Below are 20,745 nucleotides of genomic sequence, written 5' to 3'. Positions count from 1 at the left end.
CTTTTAAATCAAAAGTTTCTATACAATAGGAATTTCTCTTAAGGCATCACCAATAGCAACACTATATGCAAGAGTCTTAACTTTTTTAAAAAAAGAACTGTCAGTATTTAAAGAAAAAAGCCTAAAAACAAAAGTTAAAAAAAAAAGAGAGAGAGAGATATGACATGAACAAATAAAAATCATTCAAGCTCTCCTCTCCTCCTACAAGTAGTAAAACGAACTACTAAAGAAGAGCCCACAAGTCTTCCTTTGGGTACATGCTGGTCAATTAAAACAAATTTGTATGACAGGGCTACACATGTCTACTGAATTATGCAATTTCTCTTTTTGCCATTATCCAATGATAAACATTTTAGACTCAATTTTATACCACAGTGCTTGTACATTGCAGTTTTCTATGCAAGTTACCAAAATGTGAGGAACCAGCTTCCCTTAACACTTGCAAAAACAGGTAAAATGATGAAACATTCAAATTTAGGTAAGACAAAAATGGCTAAAATGCAGGGTTCCTAATTCAGATATGTCAATTTAAATCAGTGCTCCYTATTAAGTTCCATATATTAGAAAAATATTTATGCAAACATACAAATCAATAGATGTTTCAGTAAGACACATAATACAATATAATATATTTTTCAAAAGAAATAGAAGATCTGAAAACTTGGCCTGTCATGATATTTCAGCTAGTTTATGTCCCTAAATTTTTCAAAATAAACTCTTATTATGGTATCTTTAGTATCAAAACATTCAAATTTAGTGAATAAATGTTTCCTTTGGTAGTATTTTCCAAGACTCAAAAGGAATTCAGAAGCATAACTGTGGCTGTGAAGTTTCAGAGGATTTTTTTCTTCCCTTCCCTCAAGAGCTGATTATTCCAATAATAGACAAATCAAATCTAAAGGCAAAGAATTTAGGCTGACTAAATGAATTACATAATCAGTTCTAAAATTGATCAACAGATCTAAAACTTACCATTTTCTTCCTTTTGTCTTGTTCTGTAGGAGGTTCCTCATCTTCTGTAACTTTGGGCTCTTCAAAATGAGACATTAACATGCAGCTAAGAATGGGAATAAAAATAAGTTACACACACACTATCATTAAAAATTATTTTTAAAGTATTCTTAAAGACTCATATACGTGATTACCCAGATGGCTGCTGCCAAGTTTTGCCTGCTTTTCCTTCAATGGAAATTTAGAAACGTATAAACTATTGAAGTGTGGGCGTGGCAACACTGATGGCCAGAAAGACAGTACGATAATTCATGTCTTGGCTTCTGAGGAAGCAGTATGTGTGTACTACATATTTTGTTTATAAACCAGCACTGCTTTTAACAATAGGCTATTTTTATTATAATTATGATTACAATTTCATAAAACAAAACACATGAACTTATATTTAGAACTTTTCATGACATCTAATTTATTGTCAGTAGATTTCTAGAATTTCTTCTGTTAAGATACACTAGGACTTTTTATAATTTCAATTGTATTAGACAGTTTTCTATTCAAAAGACTGATGTGTCTGCTTGAAAATTGATTTTTATATAGTAAAAGAATAAGGCATTTCCAGTTAAATTCACTAACTGAATGGGTAGATTCAGTTTGCAGCAATTATGCAGGAACTACCGCATTTTTATATAGACTGTTAACACAGAAGAGTTTAAAAAGTAACTTAGATGCTTAAGATGAGCAACTTCCAGGTAAAAAACATTGCTTATAAGGTTGGAAAGTGAGCTTATGATTAAAATTATGCTCATCAGTGACCTTCTCTCTTTTTATGCACCCCTCTAAATTGTGCTGGTTTAGTATATTTACTAATACTAATACTATTTGAGAGTTCACTTTAGTAACAACAATTTAGTATTCCAGTGTTTCATGTGTCAAGATTGTTCTGTGAATTCTATAAACATCTCAACTGAGTTGCTCTACTACGTTAAAAAGTGATTTGATTCTCATAAAAGTGAAACAGCGAATAAGAAGCTTCTGTTTACAGAGTGATATTAGTACAATTTCAGGCAAGYAAACATAAATGAAGAAAAAGGAACATATATGACATGCATAGCTCCACATTTTTAACAGATATTATATCAAGAACCTAAAAATTGATTTCTGCAGCAGAATGTTCCAAGCATGACTGCCTAATAAAACAAACAAAAGCCACTAAGCTTTGCCTGGCAGAAGTGCACCCTGCAGTCATGTTTAATTATGCTAAGCTTTGATAAAGAACAAACTGAACAGTAGCTGAAAAATCTCAAGCTTTTCCTCATTTTTCAAATTTAAGATAAGCTTGCTCTGCTAACGTACAACCCAGGCTGCTAGAATGATTTAAGACATGTTACAAGTGTAACTGAAGATTTTTTTTATTCTTTATTGAGAATAGAAACTACACTAGGTGGGGAAAACAACTATCTTGGTATACTGACAAGGGCAAATTAACTTCTCTTTAGTGACTACTGCAGGCTGATATTTTAGTTAAAGTAGCAGAAGAAAACACTGCCCCAGAGTTACTTATAAAAAGCTGTGTCCAGCTGAAGAACTTGCCAATAATCTTACTTTTATATATTAATATACTTTGTCTTTATTTCAGAACAAAGCATCGCTGAGAAGCAGACTACGCAGCAACAATTCAGTAATATTGAAAGAGAAGTTTATTTTTGTTTTGCCAAATTTGAATATCCTTTTTATATTGAATATATTTGAATTGTGCAGTGCAGTGGTATCAAGTATCTTTAAGAAAAAGAACATAATGCAATTTTTAAAGCATTATGACTTTATATTGAAAACATAGCATTACATTTCATGATGTTAAAAATCCCACCTCCTTTTAGAATGAATATTCCTGCTGCAAGACAAACTAGCTTTTAATACTGGAAATAAGTTAGATATTAACTTCCAGAAATGGCACTGTTCTCAGTACCAATCCATTACTAGATTTATAGCTCTGTTTTCCTATGTGTCTGGTATTGGTGTTAAAAAACAAAAGAAAAACAAAAAAACCCCTCTAATCTACCATGACATTCAAATAACCTCAATTGATATAGAAACGAAGAAAACATTCAGCCAGTATGAGTATTTTACAAACATCTTTTCTTGCAGCATCTGTGAAATAATGTCCTACTGTGTTTCATTCACATCTAAATAAAGGGGCTCCTTTAGAAGATGGATTTCTGCATTTCTACTTCACAGTACTTTTATGTTCTTTTTCACAAATTTGCATCTTGATAACAGTCCACATTTCAAACCAGTGTACATTATTTTTCAAGCTTTTTTAAATCATCTACTTTTCTACCAGATGTATTTTATAGTGCAGCACTTAAGCAGATTTTGATTTCTTTAGAGGGTATCTTTGCTGTCACAGAAAAACAGTAGTTTTTTACTTCTCCAAAACCAGCTTAAAAATACACAAAAGAAACAATSTATTCCTGTACCTGATACTGCCTATCTGATCACAGGAATATGTTTAATATATGTTTAATGATTCCAAATGAYGTCTTTTGGGGTGGGGAATTAAAGTTGTAAAATCAACTCAAGTCACTCAAGACCTCATACTTGAAAGAGACAGATGCACTGGCAAAACTCTCAGTGATGACATTTTGGGGAATCTCACTCTCCAAACTCTATTTAATTTTGATTTCTTTCATACAGGACAGATTTTAGTTTTCATGCATATTTACTAATCTTGTAAACATGAAAATGTTTATGGGCAGAATTTTGCTTTCTTATTCAAGCAGTTGAGGAGGAGTTGGCGCATTGGGGAACAGACAAAAGCAGGTATATTGAATTAAATAAATCAAATCAATCAAAAATAGGAAAAGGGCATGATTTTAATGAAGTAAAATTAAATACAATGTTTTTACATCTTAACACATATTAGAATGTGCTTTGTTGTCATTGACTGCTTTCCAATAATAAAATGAGAATCAAAAAAAATGAGGCACCATTTTAGGCTGTGTGAATCAATTCAGAGATACCTTTCAATAAGAATAACTTTCAGGAAAAGATGTTGTAAATTGATATATTTTAGGTCAAATTCTGGCTTTAAAGTATATTTCTGCATGTAGAAGAGACTACATGGATTTAAGGAAAAAGTTTAATTAGAAAAATCTGCTCTTCCTAATTAGAATTTCTCAATCTTTTCAAGTAAGTGCAATACAAGCACTCTGCATCTTATCATGAAAAAAAACGGCATATAGTCAAAACTGCATATTAGAAAAACCAGCAACAATTTCTTGTTACATTCATATTGCTCTGAGAAAGAGTTATCTAACAAGGCGTCTTGAAAGCCCTGTATGATCACTACTACTCATTCTAGACGCTAAAAATCTAGAAGACGTTGAACAATAGAGGTTTAGGTAGAAAGAAATGAGTYTGCTTCTACAGTAATTTAGTTAAAGTGTCTTTGTAAGCAGATAAAACAAATCTTTCAAACTTCTGTTACTTTTTTTCTCCATGCTCAACTGATAGGTAATAATACACACAGCAACACGCATATTTTAACTCTTGTTTTTGTAGTAAGTATAGAAACAGAAATTATGAAAAATGCTAGTTTAGATGCCAGACTTTTTTCTACCTCTTGAATAACTCAAAATAAAGAAAAAAGGTTGACTGAACTTTTATAAAGATATTGGTGAAAGTTATGCAGAGATAACTCCATAGCGAGACCTTTATCTCTGAATTTTAGTTTTTGCATTTGTATTTTAAAAGGTGGTTCCAGTATCTCTTTACCCCAACTAGGAAAGTTTCTTCCAATTTTCAGCTTAAAGGTACTTATGGTCAGCTTGCACATGTATTCTCAGGCCAGCACTGTCATTTAATTTACGTATATAGTTCATTTTCTTTCTATGTATCCATTCCCTGTTGCTCATTTATGGACTGCAATTATATACTGCTTCAGCCTTGATTTTCCTACACTAAACRTGCATTTTCTTTTAGTCTCCTCACTAGGGTAGCTAGATATTAGGATAATCAAGAGTGTGCATAATCTATTTTTTTTCCTGAATGAGTTCAAGTTTAAACTCATTCTTCTTGAACCTGAACAGCCAAAATAGTGTACACCACTTTACTTTCAGATGATAGTAAAATGTATAACACAGCAGATTTTTTTTTATCAATTATCTGCCAACAGGAATGCATCCTTGGTTCAGCATGCCTATATTCTATTAAGCAAAAAACAATGCCCAGAATTTGGAAACKTACAACAACTAGTTCTGCAGGACTTCAACCTTAAAATATGAAATTAACTGGGCCAAAGTTTTATTTATTTTCTGTGAAGATTCTTTTTCAATAAGTGCTAGCAATGCAACACATTTAGAAATAAAACTGACTCCACGGTGCTGTCTGTAATAGTAAATAAAAAAAAGTCCCAAAACACATTCTCAGACTCCGGAGTTCAATCATCAATACGGATAAATAATTAGAAAAATCCCTAGCATGGGTCAGCATGCACTTTCACAAGCAAGTCGTGGGCATAGTTCAGGTTTAGCATGAGCTGTAGACCGTTCTCAGCAGACTCGTGTTTGCAGCCTGCCTGTTCTAAGGGGAGGGGAGCTTAACAGCACGCACGCCAGCTGTTCTGCGCCAGCTGGCTTCAGTGCCGGACAACTTTCCTACTCCCATTTAATTAGCACCAATGCAGCCTATTCCATCATCAAGTAGCTACCTGCAAGATAGAAAATGCTTGATTTTGTRCACAAGGTTATACTGTTATCAAAATATATTATGCCCACAAAAACATTCTGCAAGCACAATTTTTTTTTGCCTTACTATTTCTAAAACTATGTAATTATTGCAGAAAAAACACAAAATTTAGATCATTATCTTTGAAATTCCTTATCATTCAGTGCTTTTTGACTTCCTCAACTTTGATGCAAGACTACCAAGAACCTGGGAAGCAGCAGGAAATGAAATGATGTGGTTCTGGTGGCCAGGTACTCCGCACACTCCAGTCCACCAGCCCCACCGGCCATAGAATAAATCTAGTTGCCAGCTTAGGAAGCTGGCAGTTGAGGCATGTCCTGCTGCAGATCAGTTTATATCAATCTAAAAATTAATTTCAGAAGGAGATAAGTTAAGTGGAAAAACTGAAGGGGAAGAAAGGTTCTTACGGAATGGAATCCAATCATTTTTATACCATGAAGTGTTAGGTTCATTGGGTATAATCAATGAAGTTGAGGCATTTAGGAAGACATTTTGGTTAAATCCTGGAAGTCATATTCAAAGAAACTCTGAACTGACACCTATACACACACACATTTGTTGGATCATAATTTAGATATAAAATGTCATGTCAACAAACAACATAGGCAAGCATATGAGTCTTTTGAGACATTTAGTAGGTAATTTTATGAACAATAAAAAATTAAATTTATTCTCATCTTAAGCTGTTTTCTCCCTCTATGAAATTACAATCATTTTTCTTAGGACTAAACATTTTCTATATTGCTGTAACATCCACTACTGTGAAAACAGAACTCTTATGAGTGTACATCTTGACTGCCTACAATATTTCTTAGGTCAAAATGGAAACACTATATATAAAAAAGTACTACTACAGTTAAACACAAATAATTACATTTTCCACTTACTCTTTGTATGTTCCTGTTTCAGGATCTTCAGTCATAACATCATGCAGCCCTTCCACTGAAATATTGATGATACCACAAAATTTATCTTGGATAACACTGGAAAAGAATAGGAAGGTGAGTTAGCTAAAGAGGAAATTTGCTCAATAATCATAGGGTGCATTCACCAAATAGTATTTTCATTACTTACTGCTGAGCATGCTATCAAATAGCCAAAATTTTATTTTTTTGTAAACTACAGTAATGGCTTAAAGTTATCAAAAATATGTAAGAAATACTATCTTTAATTATTTCTTTTAAAAAAATCTTGTCTGCCAATGTCTTTAGAACTACTTTATAGTGAGTTGAAAACCTGGATGTAATTGCAAATGGAATACAAGATAAAAACAAACTGTAGCATAGAACTTCAAAACTGTTGTCATTTGAAACATTAGAGTATTTGAGACAACTGCAAAAGGTTGGAAGGTATCACACACTGCTTGACAAACAAGCACCTACTCCAGCATGAGCTGAAGGACAGACTGCATATCCTCATAACACCTAAAAGGGCACGACACTTTAGTTACTTGCACCTGCCCTGAAAATTTATATGCTTGTAGGGTAAGAGGGGCATAGAACCATGATCTGCAAGACTATTACAAAAAAATTAGGTACCACCAACTTGTAACTAATGGATAGCAGTTGTGATTGCTGCTATTTCTGCAAAATTCCCTGCCACTGTGGGCTTAATGCCACAGAAATGTTATTGTGGGACTTAGGTAGACRGATTCCTAGTCTGTGAACTACAAAGGGTTAAGGAATACTCTAAGGGAAAAGATGTTCACCTCAGGGAAGACAGCTGAAGTTTCAGCTACAAGCATCAAAGAAAAAGCCTAAYGGCTGGTGGTAAACTCTAACTCTTTTCCTTGGTCACTGCTGTTGTCTGAAGCACCTTACTAGTCCCTGTTTGGGACGATAGGCTAAATTTTTCCCCAAATAGGCTGTTGTCTGTTAGGCTGAAGTGGACAGGTTCCATATGGTTTCTGTTTAAAGATACTGAATACTARGTTTGCATATTGCACTTTGATAATATAAATACTTTACTTAGAAGTACATAGTCAAATATTTTTCTTAATGCTTTCATTTCCTTTTCATATCTAGGATCAAAGCTAAAATTGAATAAACTGCAGCAACTTTTACATTAGATATTTATGGTATCTGAAGATATCTTTGCAGGCATACAATAAAAATCTTATGCATATAAAAAAAGAGAAAACATACAGCAGTAAATGCCTCAAAAATATGAAGTTAAAATTCTAAGGCTATAAAACATTTTTTAGATTTGCTTTGTTAACATTGATTCAACTCAAATTATTATTTTATTCCATTTTTTAATTCAGATACAGAAAAATGCCAGGAAATGAACTTGTATTTTGTATAATGAAACTTAAAACTCCAAAATTCTGTATCAGTTATCAATATTGATACATTTTTCTTTCATTTGCCTTATTCTTACTGTTGTTGTCAAGTATCTATTTACATTTTAAAAGTGACTTTCCCCTCATACCAAACAGCTTCACTGTGTAATTCAAAAAAAAAAAAGTATTAAATCTTGTAAGGCTGAATCTCTATGGGGTTCTAAAGACAGCAAGCACCCAATCTAGAAATCATTCAGCACTACTGAAAAAATTTCTAGTGCCTATTTAACAGCCTGCAAAATGAGCCCTTACAGATTTCTCCTTAGCATACCTTCCACTTAAGTTCTTTTGCCTCATACTACTTTTGAAACACATTTATAGGAAAATGTCATTAACATGGTTAATATTTTTCCAATGTTAGAAGGGAAACAGCTGCTCTAAAATTCATTTCAATAGGTGACGCAAGGAATTCAGCCGAGAAAACTGAGAACACGCTGCCCCCTGGAAGAAGCAAGCTATGCTCTTAAAGTATGTACCATTTAARTAACAGTGCATAGAGGTCACCACCAGTGACCTGGCTGCTACACCTGTTGCTTCCAACCCAGCTGAATCSCTAACCACCATCGGAATTTGATATTTGCTACTGGGGGCCTGAGGGCAGAYGTCTAACTCAGTGAAGGCATAGCCATTTTGTGCTTTATAGGATCAATTACAATCTATGTCCGGGGGCTTAACATTAAGCAGCCAAAATGTAAACATAGTGTAGGTATAGCACTCACTAAAATTTGGGGGGGTTTCTATGCTTACAAACTGGTAACAGAAGCATAAAGGGAGGCCTGTTTGAGTATGCTGTACTTCCAARAATCTTTGGGTTGCCAGAAGAAACYGAGAAAGCTGAGAATCCAAAATATGTTCTTGATAGCYGCAAAGAACTGGCTGAGAAAGCAGCATAATAATTATTTCCTATTTTTGAAGATGATATTTTTACGTTTTTTTGCATAAATGAGGAATAATATTTTACTTCTTTCTTCAGTGAATACAGAAACCTACTAATGGCTTTTTTTTTTTTTTTTTNTTGAGAAGAGCAAGTGCTACAGAATGCAGACCTTTCAAAATGCGCTAACTATAACCATTCTCTTGCAATGGGACGTGAAGTTTGTTCTTACCAAAGGTTCACCCAAAAATTTACCAAGTACGGAATCATTAAACAATACAACTATATTCAGAATGCAAGACATGCTGAGAAAAAAAGACAACACATACTTATTATGCTTTGAAAAGAAAACCTAATTAAAATTCAGTAGCAATATAAAGTGTATTAGGTCTTASTTTCATGGAACAGAAAGTAAGAGCCATGCATATCAATATAACACATTTCAAAAGTCTAAAATTAGCGTGCTTTTTTCAAGAAATACATWGGGAAATCATATAAGTAGATTCAAAAAAAGACTAGAATTAGTACTTAGAAAAACTCTGGTTTCAAAACTGAAACAATGAATACTGTTTGTACTAAAATCTTAACCCCAGAAAAAGGGCAGTATTTAAGCAGGTCTTTTCTCAGATACCTCTGTGCAGTTCAGATTAGCACCAGAACAAACAGCTTGAAGTTGTAACTACTAGTTGTTAACTACCCCGTTTCTCTGATTTATACCCAAAACATCATTTGGGTATGCAGCAAAAATTATCAAGAGATAAGCCCAGAATTAGAGGCTTATAACCTCTTAATTAGGTCTAGAACAGTCTAGGATCAAGTTCCAAAGTTGTAATTAACAAATATTAACATTGTTTTAATTAGTAAAAGGATCTTTTATGCAAGTAAATTTACCTTGCCTCTAATATGCAAGGTTTGATATGCTTTTCAAGCATATCAAACATACTTAGGGCAATATGTACATGAATAGTTTCACACCTTTTATTTCAGTATTTGTTGAAATAAGAATAAAAAATAAATGGAGTAAGTTTTGCAAAGCAAAAAACGGACTACATCAGTTCTTAAGAATGTGATACGTAGTTTTCCCATTTTATGTAATTTCCAATACACTAAGCTATTCCATTCAACATTTTTGTTATCTTGAAGTTTCATGGAAAAAATTAAATCTAGATTTTAATTATGCAGCAAGCCACTATAAATTAAGTTCTATCATCACTTTAATAAAACATATACAATATTAATGTTAGCTGTTCTTAAATAAAACTGTCTCTATTTCTGGTATTCATATTCCTCAATCTATCAGAAAGGGAAGTGCTACCTTTGAAAGCATCCTTTTCTCCTCTAGAGATCAAAAAGAAAAGGAGAAAATCTTTTCTACTTTTCTGCATTGTCCAGAATGAGGCAGTAAAAGGCAAGACATGACGAAGTTTCACCCACCTTTACTGATGTAACAGTAAATTTCAGAAAGATTAACTCATTATTTCATTATCCCATGGAGAGGAAGAAAGGTGACAAACAGAGATTACACATATCATGAACAATTTTTTTTTTGTTGTTTTTTTGTTTTTTGTTCCTAGAAGCTGTGCAGTGCTAAGGAGCTCCAAAAACAGTAATAACACAGCTAAGACAACATTTCCAGGACAGTCCTAAAGGCTGACCATAAACTCCAATGATAAACGTTATGAATGGGAATCTAGTAAGGGACTGGTGAGTAGCTGAAAACTTAAACTCTATTTTACATCCTCAGGGCCGACTCTGCTAAACTTTCTCATATAATCTCTAATTATTTTTAATAGTTAAGACACACATGAACCACACTTGCCAACATTTTTATACTTTTTCCTTACATGGAAGAATCTCAGCTTCCCAGTGTGAAAATTTTAGTAAGAACTGCAAAACAAAGCCATTCCCCAACATCTGCATAATGAATCTCTGAATTCCTCATTAGTCTTATGCATAAAATTGTTAGCAAGATGCATATTAGAGGACGACTCCTCCCCCTCCGAAAGGCAGCTTTCCCTTTGCTTGCAGAGACAGCTCTGATGCTATCAATTTCCTTCTACACTTCTACACACCACTACAGACCGGGAAACATTTTCTACAGAAGCTTGTTATTGGGAAGGGCACACCTTCAGAGGGAACGGCATTCTTCGGAGGAAAGCAGTTGTGGAATATACAGTTTAAACACAAGACCTGTAACCTGGCAGATTTCTTTGAGAAGCAGACTTGGTCGATCTCAGCATCTGTTCACTCYAGAAAAATCCCTTCTTTTATGAGAATATCAGCATTTCTATTAATGAAATGTAGTTAACTAGCTCTYGTTAGAATTTCTTTTACCTAGATGCTAACACAATTCATTATTTTTGAATACGTATTTATAAAAAATTRGTAATTTAGAAATACAGCTCTTAAAATCATAGAACTACTACAGTAGAACAGAATCTGCAGCTCTAATTAAATGAAAAAAATAACACTTATCACAATAAATTACATAAGAGACGGAAAATAACAAGCAAAATGAGATAAAGAAAAGAACCCTAATAGACAGCCACCCAAAGAATTAAACATGAATTAAAACATCATCAATATTTTCTCTCCTTAAGATCTGCACATTACATTTAATATTTGATCTATAATTAGAATAACGTTATAAAATATACAAAGTTTTAAACTCATGCAATCCAAATGGTTTAAACTTTTGTTAAAGTAGCTGAATTCAGTGCTCCATAAAAAAAAAAGTCAATGTAATACACAGTAAATTACACTAAAATATAGTACTACGAAACAGTAAATTGAGGTTTCAGTACATTTAATACAAACAGATAACAAGCAACAACAGATACACACAACATATGCTTCCACATTCACACACAGACAGTACAGGCAGGTCTGTATTTGTACTGGCAGATGAAATGATCTGTCACTCTCAGAAATGCATTAGAGATGCACGAAATTAAAGGATGAGGAGCAGCACAATACTGGGACATTTTGCCATGTATATCAGTTATGCTGGCAGAAGGAAAGAAGGCTGGAACAAGAAACACCACGGTAGGGCCTATGCATCTGCAGACTGCCCTCGATTTCAAGACTGATTCTGGGAATGGCAAAATACTAATTTAAGCAACTTCAATTAACTTMATGGAAGGACAACCTATCAAAATATTCTTCTCTATTGTTTCCTTGTGCTCAACAGTAGGCTTAACTGATTTAACTGTAAACTGAATTGCTTAAAATTCAAGCGATTGAAGTCTGTAGGATACATATTTATGGAAGACATGAACTACATAAATAAGTCTCCTTCAACTAGTCAAAAACTTTACACTAATCGTTTTTTTCTAGAAYATACTCTGGATAAAGTTTGAGTTACTGGAAAGAGAATCATAGAAATTCACGTTCAAAATAAACCTACAGCACAGTAGGCATAATCTACTAATAATATAAATGGAAAAAAAGTTGAAACAAATGCAAAGTACATATTGAAATAATATCTGTTATTTAACTAAGACTAAGCTTAGTTAGCCTTTAGTGAGAAAATGTACTTTGACAGACACTTGCAAACATACATCACAAATATTTAAGAATCTTCAGCATTTAACCTAGAAGTTTCATTTGAAGTACACTTCTTCAGTTTATATCATTTATCTTGCAAAAAACACCTTTAAGCTACTGCTATACAGATGACAAGATATCTTTTCTAGAAAATAATTAACGAGTTCTATTATCTTAGACACATTACAGACTGTCAATTTTTCAGTCCAAGGTAATGTTACTTGCCGTATTAACTCCAGATGCAGTTATGATCATAAAATGAGATATATGCAAACAAAAAAAATTCACATTTTTAATATATTCACTATACAGACTGAATACACAAATGTGTGTATTAAAATGTCATATGTATTAACAAATTTATATAATTTCAGCTTTTTCGCTTCCTCGAAAGATTAAATACATTAGCTGTAAGAATGTTCGCTGTTTTTCCACTGTGGCAYGAAGGCAGAACAGAAAATGCTCATTACAATAAATATATAAAGCAATTTTCTATTCTCATTTGCACCAACTTTTTAGCTTCACAATCCTGATAAAATGAACTATTTTGCTTGCTCATCTTCAAGTTAAGTAATTTCTATAGGAATTTAATATCAATAAGGACTACAAAATAAAGATARATAATAAATATACAAGCACACTTCTTACTGCACACCTTTTGATATACTTGAGTTATAGATGAAATATTTATCCTTTGTCCCTGTTGCAGGAATCTATCCATCCATGTCAAACTTAACTGATATCTAACAAAGTGAATAAATTCTAAAACAGGAAAAAATGACAATGTAGAACAGAAATCGTCATTTTCCACAATACTATAGTCACCCAGTTTTAATTAGTAAAGGAATTTTTAGAAAATTGAGTTCTTGACTTTTGACATTTCAGATCACAATAAATTTAACAGCACATCAAATGAGGTAAATCACAATGCTGAATGTTCAAACAGTATGACCTGTGCCTGACTCTCAGATTCTGTTCGTTTGAGCAGCCTAATTTGGTCCAGTTCTGAACATCCCACTGAATTCTGAGTTAGAGATTGCATTGGGTCAGTTATGCTATATCTGCCAGGTTGATAAAACCCATAATATTCTATTCTCTTTTCCCCTGAGTTTTCTAAAACCTTTAATTTCTGCCTAAACTGAATAATTTTGTATGTTAGGAACAGGATTACAGCACAAGCCACAATGAAGAAAGCCAGTAAAATGTCAAAAGCCTGGTTCAGCTTTTCAACTTGTTGTGTACAAAGTAGAGATGGTTTTAATGACACAGATGCTGCATCTGATGGAGAWAAACTTTCATCTTGTACGGTTGTGTTAACAGGTATGATCTGTGCTGGTATTTGCACTGGCAATAGTGATAATACCATAGTTGCCCGTGATGGATTTTCAGCAGCATTTYTTTCATAAGGCAGTGGGTTAGCAGATGTTGCTGTAGCTCCTTCCCAGAAATTAACATATCTAGTATCCACATTGAAAAATTGTTCAGATGTGTTGTGCCGCTCTACCTTATGCCATGCCATCAGGAAAGTGGTAGTGTTGTGATGAATATTTACAGATCCTAGATTCCAGATTTTTTCTGGACTGGCAGTAGGGCTACTGCAGTTGGCAAATGGAGTCCACTTAATATAATGCAAAGGTCTACCACGCATACTGAGAGGATTTTGACAATGAATTTTTACAGAAACAGAAGACGATGATAGCCATTTATGTAACCCAAGCATTTTGCAGCTGCAGTTCCAAGGATTATAATTTAACTGGAGGTGAGTTAAAGACACTAAGGGCTTGAGSACTTCAGGCTGCAACTCTGTAATATTGTTAAATGCTAAACTTAGTATTTTAAGCGAATGCCCCATATTTGCAAAGGTACCATCATCAATAGTGGCTATTTTATTTCTGTCTAGCTGCAGATACATTAAATTATGCAACAAAGTAAAGCTGCTAGAACTTATATTTTCTAAATCATTATGACTTAATCTTAACTGTCTGAGGTTGTTTAATCCAAAAAACCCATTTATAGCAATATGTTTTAGCTTTGCACTTTTTAAAGACAGATATCTGAGCTTGTTAAGTCCTTTAAATGCAAAAGGATGTATYGATCCAATGGGATTGTGAGACAAAGAGAGTCTTTCAAGATTTTTGAGCATTCCAATGGCATTTGATGGCACGACTGTTAAGTTGTTACCTTCAAGGTACAAATACACAAGGTGATCAAGGTGATAAAATGCTGAATTTGATATCCGTGAAATCTTATTATTGGCTAGATTAAGTGTTTGGAGACTTATCATTCCCAAAAAAGTCTTGCTTCCAAGGACACTGAGAYGATTCCTTTGAAGCATTAAATATCTAACAGAAAGGAGATCACTAAATAATCCTCTCGGAACAAAAGCTATTTGATTATTCTGCAGGTATAAACAACGAAGACTGGAAAGACCTTCAAATATTCCTGGATCCAGGCGCTTAATATTATTGTTATTTAGATGCAGGTAGCACAGTTTATGGAGATCCACAAAAGCTTTCGGATGTACATACGAAATACTGGAATTATCCATGTACAGTGCAGCAAGTTTCTGAAGGCCTGTTAACTCATTTGGAATCACACGTGATATGTTATTCCCACTGAGGTATACAAGAACCGTATTTTTGGGAAAGTTCTGTGGGATGCTTGAAAGACCTAAGTTACGACAGTTAACTTGCCTCCCTGTGCAGAGCCGGCAAACAGACGGACAGCCAAGAATCTCCTTCTGGGGCAGCAACAAAAGAAAACAGTTAAGGATATACAGGAATGCTCCTATGCAGGGTGGAGAACTTTGTAGTCCACACATATCCCTGTCTTTGGCCTTCTCACTCATCTCTGACTTCGCTAGTAGAGATAAAAGAAGATCAAGTTTATAAATATTATTCAGTTYAAAGTTTAAGAATGTTACTTCTACATTTTTTTTAAGAAAAAAAGCAGCAAGAATTACTTTCCAGACTGCTATTTTAATATTCTCCTTTGACGTCAAATAAGCAGTTTCAAAATAAAACTTAAAGTACCATCAGTTTGAATAATACTGAAAAAAATTTCTGAGTAAATGAATAGCGAAACAAACTGCCAACCTAGCCAGAAAATATTTAAATGGTTACAGCATAAAAGCAACAAAGCTCCCAAAATAATGGCTTTGAGTAAATTCAGCATACTACATACTCCTTTAATTGTTTTATATATTTGAAAAATGAGTAGGAGATGTTGCAATAATACTCAAGTAGAAACGCTAACAGAAAACAGGTTTCCTTTGATTAGTGGCTCATTTCCAATTTTAATTTTATAAAGTTCAGCTACGTTCAAAATAAAAAYAAATTCTTACCCCAAATCTGCAGYACATTATTTCCGTTATTTTGTTGTTTTGTAGCTCATTGGGCTAAACTACAGGTTACACTTGCTATATTAATCTGTGAAGTTTTTCAAGCAATACTCCCGCATACTAGAGCTCTCACATTTTGTCCTAGGTTTTGCAACTGTTCACTCAGGAAACRGAGTAATAAGTGGGTAAAGTGAGGTTGCCATGGATACAGGAAACCGTGAGACAGGAAGCCATTTTATCTGTGCTTCAAAAGTATTGTTGGAAAGGAAATCCCAACTGCTTGTTCCTAAAAAAACCAAGAACTATCTTAGTTTGTAACTACTACTGCTCTTTTCTTCTTTTACTAATAGTGCTCAAAAAAAGTTTTATGTGAGATGGTGAGGTACAATTATCACGGAATAAAGCACAGCTATTTGTAATAGTACTACTGCCTTATCTGTAAATCCTTTTTTCTTTCAGTCAGGAACCCAGAGGCTTTATTAAATAACTAGCACCATTTATACATTTCTATCTCTGTCTGCCGAGTCAAACGGCTCCCAACACAACGCACCGCTGCAGCATCGCGGAGGCAGGGAGCAGGGAGCGGGGGAAGGCCCCCGGCGGGGCGCGCGCCGCTGCAGCCCCCGGGCAGCCCTCCAGGACGAGGCACTAGCCCGGCACCTGGACATCATCCAGGCGCTTTGTTAAGTTCTGCTTTAGGACACACGCATGGACGCGTACAAAAAAGCATCCGCAAAGGTTTAYGTATGTTCTGAACATCACACCCTCAGGCACCCAGCTTTAGTTTCCTTTAGCATCTCCTGTGCAGATAAACACGTTATGCAACCAGTACATGCCCTATAAATACCATGCTCACTTATGTAGCAAACTACATCCTCGGTTTATCTGTCATAGGGGCTAAATACCTGCAAAGTCCCATCTCGTAATCTAAGGGCAGAAGGGGCTAGAGAAAGCAGGATAGAAACTTAAGAAATTAAGTCTGCAAATAGCAAYGTAAGTGTAAAAATTATAATTTATATTAAAATGAGACCTCTTGCTCAGCAAAAAAGAGGATGAGACAGCCCAGAAATAGCCACASACAAAGAAGAGTTGCTACGGAAGCATCAGATCCCTTCACCCACACTGACTGCATGTACAAAGTGCAAGTTCACATCGGGGCAAAACACCACCAAATAYCTTTTATCTATGTGGATCCAAACTGAAACGCAGGAAGCACATGAACAAAATGAGCACACACTTGAATAGGCTTCCTTCCAAATTCTGCCAAAAGAACCCTACATTTTCAGGGATTTCAAAAAATAATTTTAACCATAATATTTTGAATCTGTAAAACGTGATATTGTCATTAATGGAAATTCTTCAATTTTCAACTACAGGAGGYCAAAAATACCCAGAGTCGCTTGTCCTTAAACAATAAAATTCATTATTAACCGAAAACTCTAAAGAAAGCACTTAATGTGAAATCTCCAAACATTTATTTGAAATATATCACTATTAGAGATGGCTAACAGTATTTCATTCACTACAGATATTGTTCTCCAGCAGCAAGTAGAAATGGCAAGTTTTAGATGTGAATACAGCTTTGCACGGCAATAGATCTTTGAATCCTGCAGTGAATTTTATCTTGCTCATATTATCAATATGCTCACATTATTAAAATTACTGTCACTGCTTTTTAACATACAAAAATCTGTTTCCACAATGACYGGGAAAAAATCTCAACAACTCAATYTAACTAAATTACTTAGTACTTGTGAATATGAGCATGAAGTCTGACCAAAAGCAATTTGCCAAATTCAACAGAATTTCTCAAATTCTGCATAAAATGACAGGTCAAAGTAACTGGAAGAACACACAAACACTGTATTAAGTAGAGTCCTTCCAAGCAACTTCTATTTTCTCTGCACTCATTGATTTATGTTAGGTTCAGGTAATGAATATTAATGAGCAGAAGGCAGTCATCCAACTCAAATTTATGTACAGTAGAAAAACATATAAAAARTTCAAAAATAAGTTCTAAACTTACTCATCTTCAAAATAAGTCATTTTTTAAAGAAGAATTTCAATCTTAATTATTACAAAATGATGTTAAAGCCCACACAATGCATGAAAACTAATTCTCATCACTGCAGTCATTCCTTTGAACTTGTAAGAGTGAACCTGTTTCCCTCCCACTGTATATTTTATTAAAAAAAATAACACAGTAAAAGTAGGCAGGGGCAAAAGTGAAAGACAGACAGACAGAAGTATGGTTTCCCTGTGATGCACTATTGGTATCTCAACACAGAATTCAGAGGAAAATTACCAGGCTGGCTGTCTTCCTTCTCATTTTCCTTGATATCTTTACTATTGAAATGGTCAGTCACAATTGTCTCAAAGTATTGTGCTCCCCTAGCATTTATCTGTATCTTCTCTTTGTTACTATCATTCTATTAATTTAACAAACATCTCCTTATGCTGGTCTTGCCCATTTCTGCTTTCTTCTCCTCCACAGGTAGGTTATGATGCACATTTTTTGTTTTGTTTCCAAATAGCTATAATTTCATCTTCCTGCATGTCAKTCTCCAGAAATGACCGCCGGTTAGAACAACTCAGCCACTACCTACCACCACTTAGGCTGCACACACATCAACATTCAGTCTCAGCTCACCTCGCCATGTCCAGCAACATCTGCTATGGACATCTTACTAATGCTAAGTTTATCTGGCCTCAAAATCTCTTTTCTTTCATCACCATCACCATCATCCAGGTTATTTACAAATTTCTGATTATCTCAAAAATACTGCAGATCCCTCCTTTCATGCTTTTGCACAAGTTTGTTCTTGCTCTGCTGCTTCCTGGAAATTTCTCTGTTCATAGAGTGCTATTGCATTCTGATCTAATAGCAACAGTGACTCCTATGAAGGGCACAGACAGGCACTACAGCTAATCCAATATCAAATTAATAACATAGCAAAAACATTCCAAGTTAAAAAAAATCCCAAAGTACTAAACTTTATGTATGTAAACATACATCACAGAAATTATCTTTATTTTCCTTTTGATTCTTCACATTTACTACCTTTGATTAAATTATCTAGTAGCTTTTACTGTTTCTCAGAATGTTTTCAAATGTGAAACCATACAATTACTTTTCCCATTTAGGAAGAGAAAATGAATATATCTAATTTTTTAAAAATTTCAGTTTGCTTTAAACTACAATAACGTAACAGCATTCTGCAACTAAGATTACATCAGCAGAATCACTGATGAGAAATCGTTAGTGTAAATTTCTCATCTCATTGTAAACAATCATTGCATCAATATGTCACATTTATCATGCAAACTAAAGAGAAAAAAATAACAGGTCTTCTACAGAGTAAGCAGTAGTCCTGTAAACAAAACATATCAAAAAAGGCTGTCTGGCCATCAATGAAATCARATGTGACATGCTCACAAAACACAGTATTTATAGCTGCAATTTCTACTATTCGCTAAAATATTTAATGAACTCTGCTCAAATTAGATGAGTGAATGAAAAAACACACTCAACATTAATGCATCTTAGAAAAAAAGATATTGCCACCTACCGCTTTTTGATAATATTGAAGATCTAGCTTCTTATATCCTGTATTCTAATTTCACAATAACAAATGTGCATACCATAAAATTAAAACTCAAAGATTTGAAGAATTCAAAGCAAAATGATTTCAAAGTTTYTGTTGGAATAAATCTTCAGGGAATTGATTGAAAACTAAATTCAATTTTATAGCTTTCAGCAGCACACCACCTGCATTAGCAGCCAATAGCTTCTAAAAATTTAACAGAGAAAGCATAACAATTTCATGAAAATTGTGGATAATATCCATACACAAAAAACAAAAACCATTTCTTTAAAAAAACAATGTTCTTTACGCTAGCACACAAGATATTCCTTAATATCAAAACTTGATTTTCTATTCTACCATCATTTTCATCAGATTTTCTGAATATAAAACATCATTTTAAGATAGTACTTATTTGCAGAAGTTCTTCTAGTGACATGGGTACTGTTGTTCATTTTTGGGATCGTATCCTGACTCTTGCACTGTTAAGAAGAGTCACGAAAATTTCAACTAGTCTCAGGCAGTTTCATATTTCATGCAGCATACAGCAAAAAGATGAATAGCTATACCAAAACAGCTCAGAACACACACAGGTGGAAACAGCAAAAAACTGTACCAGTTATTTTTTAAAATCTACTTCAGTCTTGTGATTTTTGACTCACTTTTAATAAATGATGGTATGCTTTAGTCAGTGGTCACTCTACTTATCTGCAAACTTGTAAACTGCACTTTACAAAGGATAAATATTTAGTCTATTATTTTCTTTTTGCTGTCCTTTACATAATTAAAAATCAATTTTAGAGTAAATTATATTTAGAAGAGTTTTAGGAAAGATTTCTGAAACCCTGTATTTAAATAGGTCACAAATGAAAGCAAGGCATCAGATGCAAATCAACCTGGTATGGCCACAGCTTGTTTTCTGCTATGGGTCAGGGCACTTAGTGACACGCTGATGCCATCATTTGATACATTTTTCCTTGAAAAAAAAAAGGGATTATGGGCAGAGAAATAATAATTTCTTCCTGATCATTTCATAAGAACAACTAGATGCAGATGGAGATTTTGAACAACATAAATTTTAAGTGTCTTTCCAATCTACACCTCCTTGCCAATACTATGAGGTGAATTGCATATAGTACTATAACTTCCTTAATCTTAACACTGAGTGATACAGACTATGATACTCAGATTAAGACTGAAATCACAATTTTCAACTCAATTAAAATTGCACTGTTACCTGGTGGACAAACCAAACACATTCCAAGGCCAAAGGTGAGAACTGTAAAAAGAGCTCCTTTTACTACTGATAGTGCATTATGTGTGTGGGTGAGCCCATCTTTTGACAGAAGGAATAAAAGTGGAA

General features: G+C 34.0%; 2 protein-coding genes across 2 annotated transcripts in view; both read right to left on the bottom strand.

The window, feature by feature from the left end:
• IPO11 (importin 11) overlaps positions 1 to 20,745 on the bottom strand; it is a 101,246-nt gene that overhangs the window by 13,133 nt on the left and 67,368 nt on the right. Inside the window, exons 29-30 of the mRNA XM_085322428.1 lie at positions 6,585 to 6,680; positions 973 to 1,057 (exon numbers count right to left, since the gene is read on the bottom strand). Of these exons, the coding sequence (XP_085178554.1) occupies positions 973 to 1,057; positions 6,585 to 6,680 (181 nt within the window). The remainder of the gene's footprint in view (positions 1 to 972; positions 1,058 to 6,584; positions 6,681 to 20,745) is intronic.
• On the bottom strand, positions 12,345 to 15,958 carry LRRC70 (leucine rich repeat containing 70). Its single transcript, XM_085322433.1, has 2 exons — positions 15,802 to 15,958; positions 12,345 to 15,317 (listed from the first exon to the last, which is right to left on the bottom strand). Exon 2 carries the CDS (start codon positions 15,304 to 15,306, stop codon positions 13,381 to 13,383), a length of 1,926 nt encoding a protein of 641 aa, XP_085178559.1. The 5' UTR covers positions 15,307 to 15,317; positions 15,802 to 15,958; the 3' UTR covers positions 12,345 to 13,380.

Source organism: Rhea americana, unplaced genomic scaffold, assembly GCF_003343005.1.
Source record: "Rhea americana isolate MKP2758 unplaced genomic scaffold, rheAme1 scaffold_77, whole genome shotgun sequence".
Classification (NCBI taxonomy): Eukaryota; Metazoa; Chordata; class Aves; order Rheiformes; family Rheidae; genus Rhea; species Rhea americana.
This window is presented reverse-complemented; position numbering and strand designations above follow the sequence as displayed.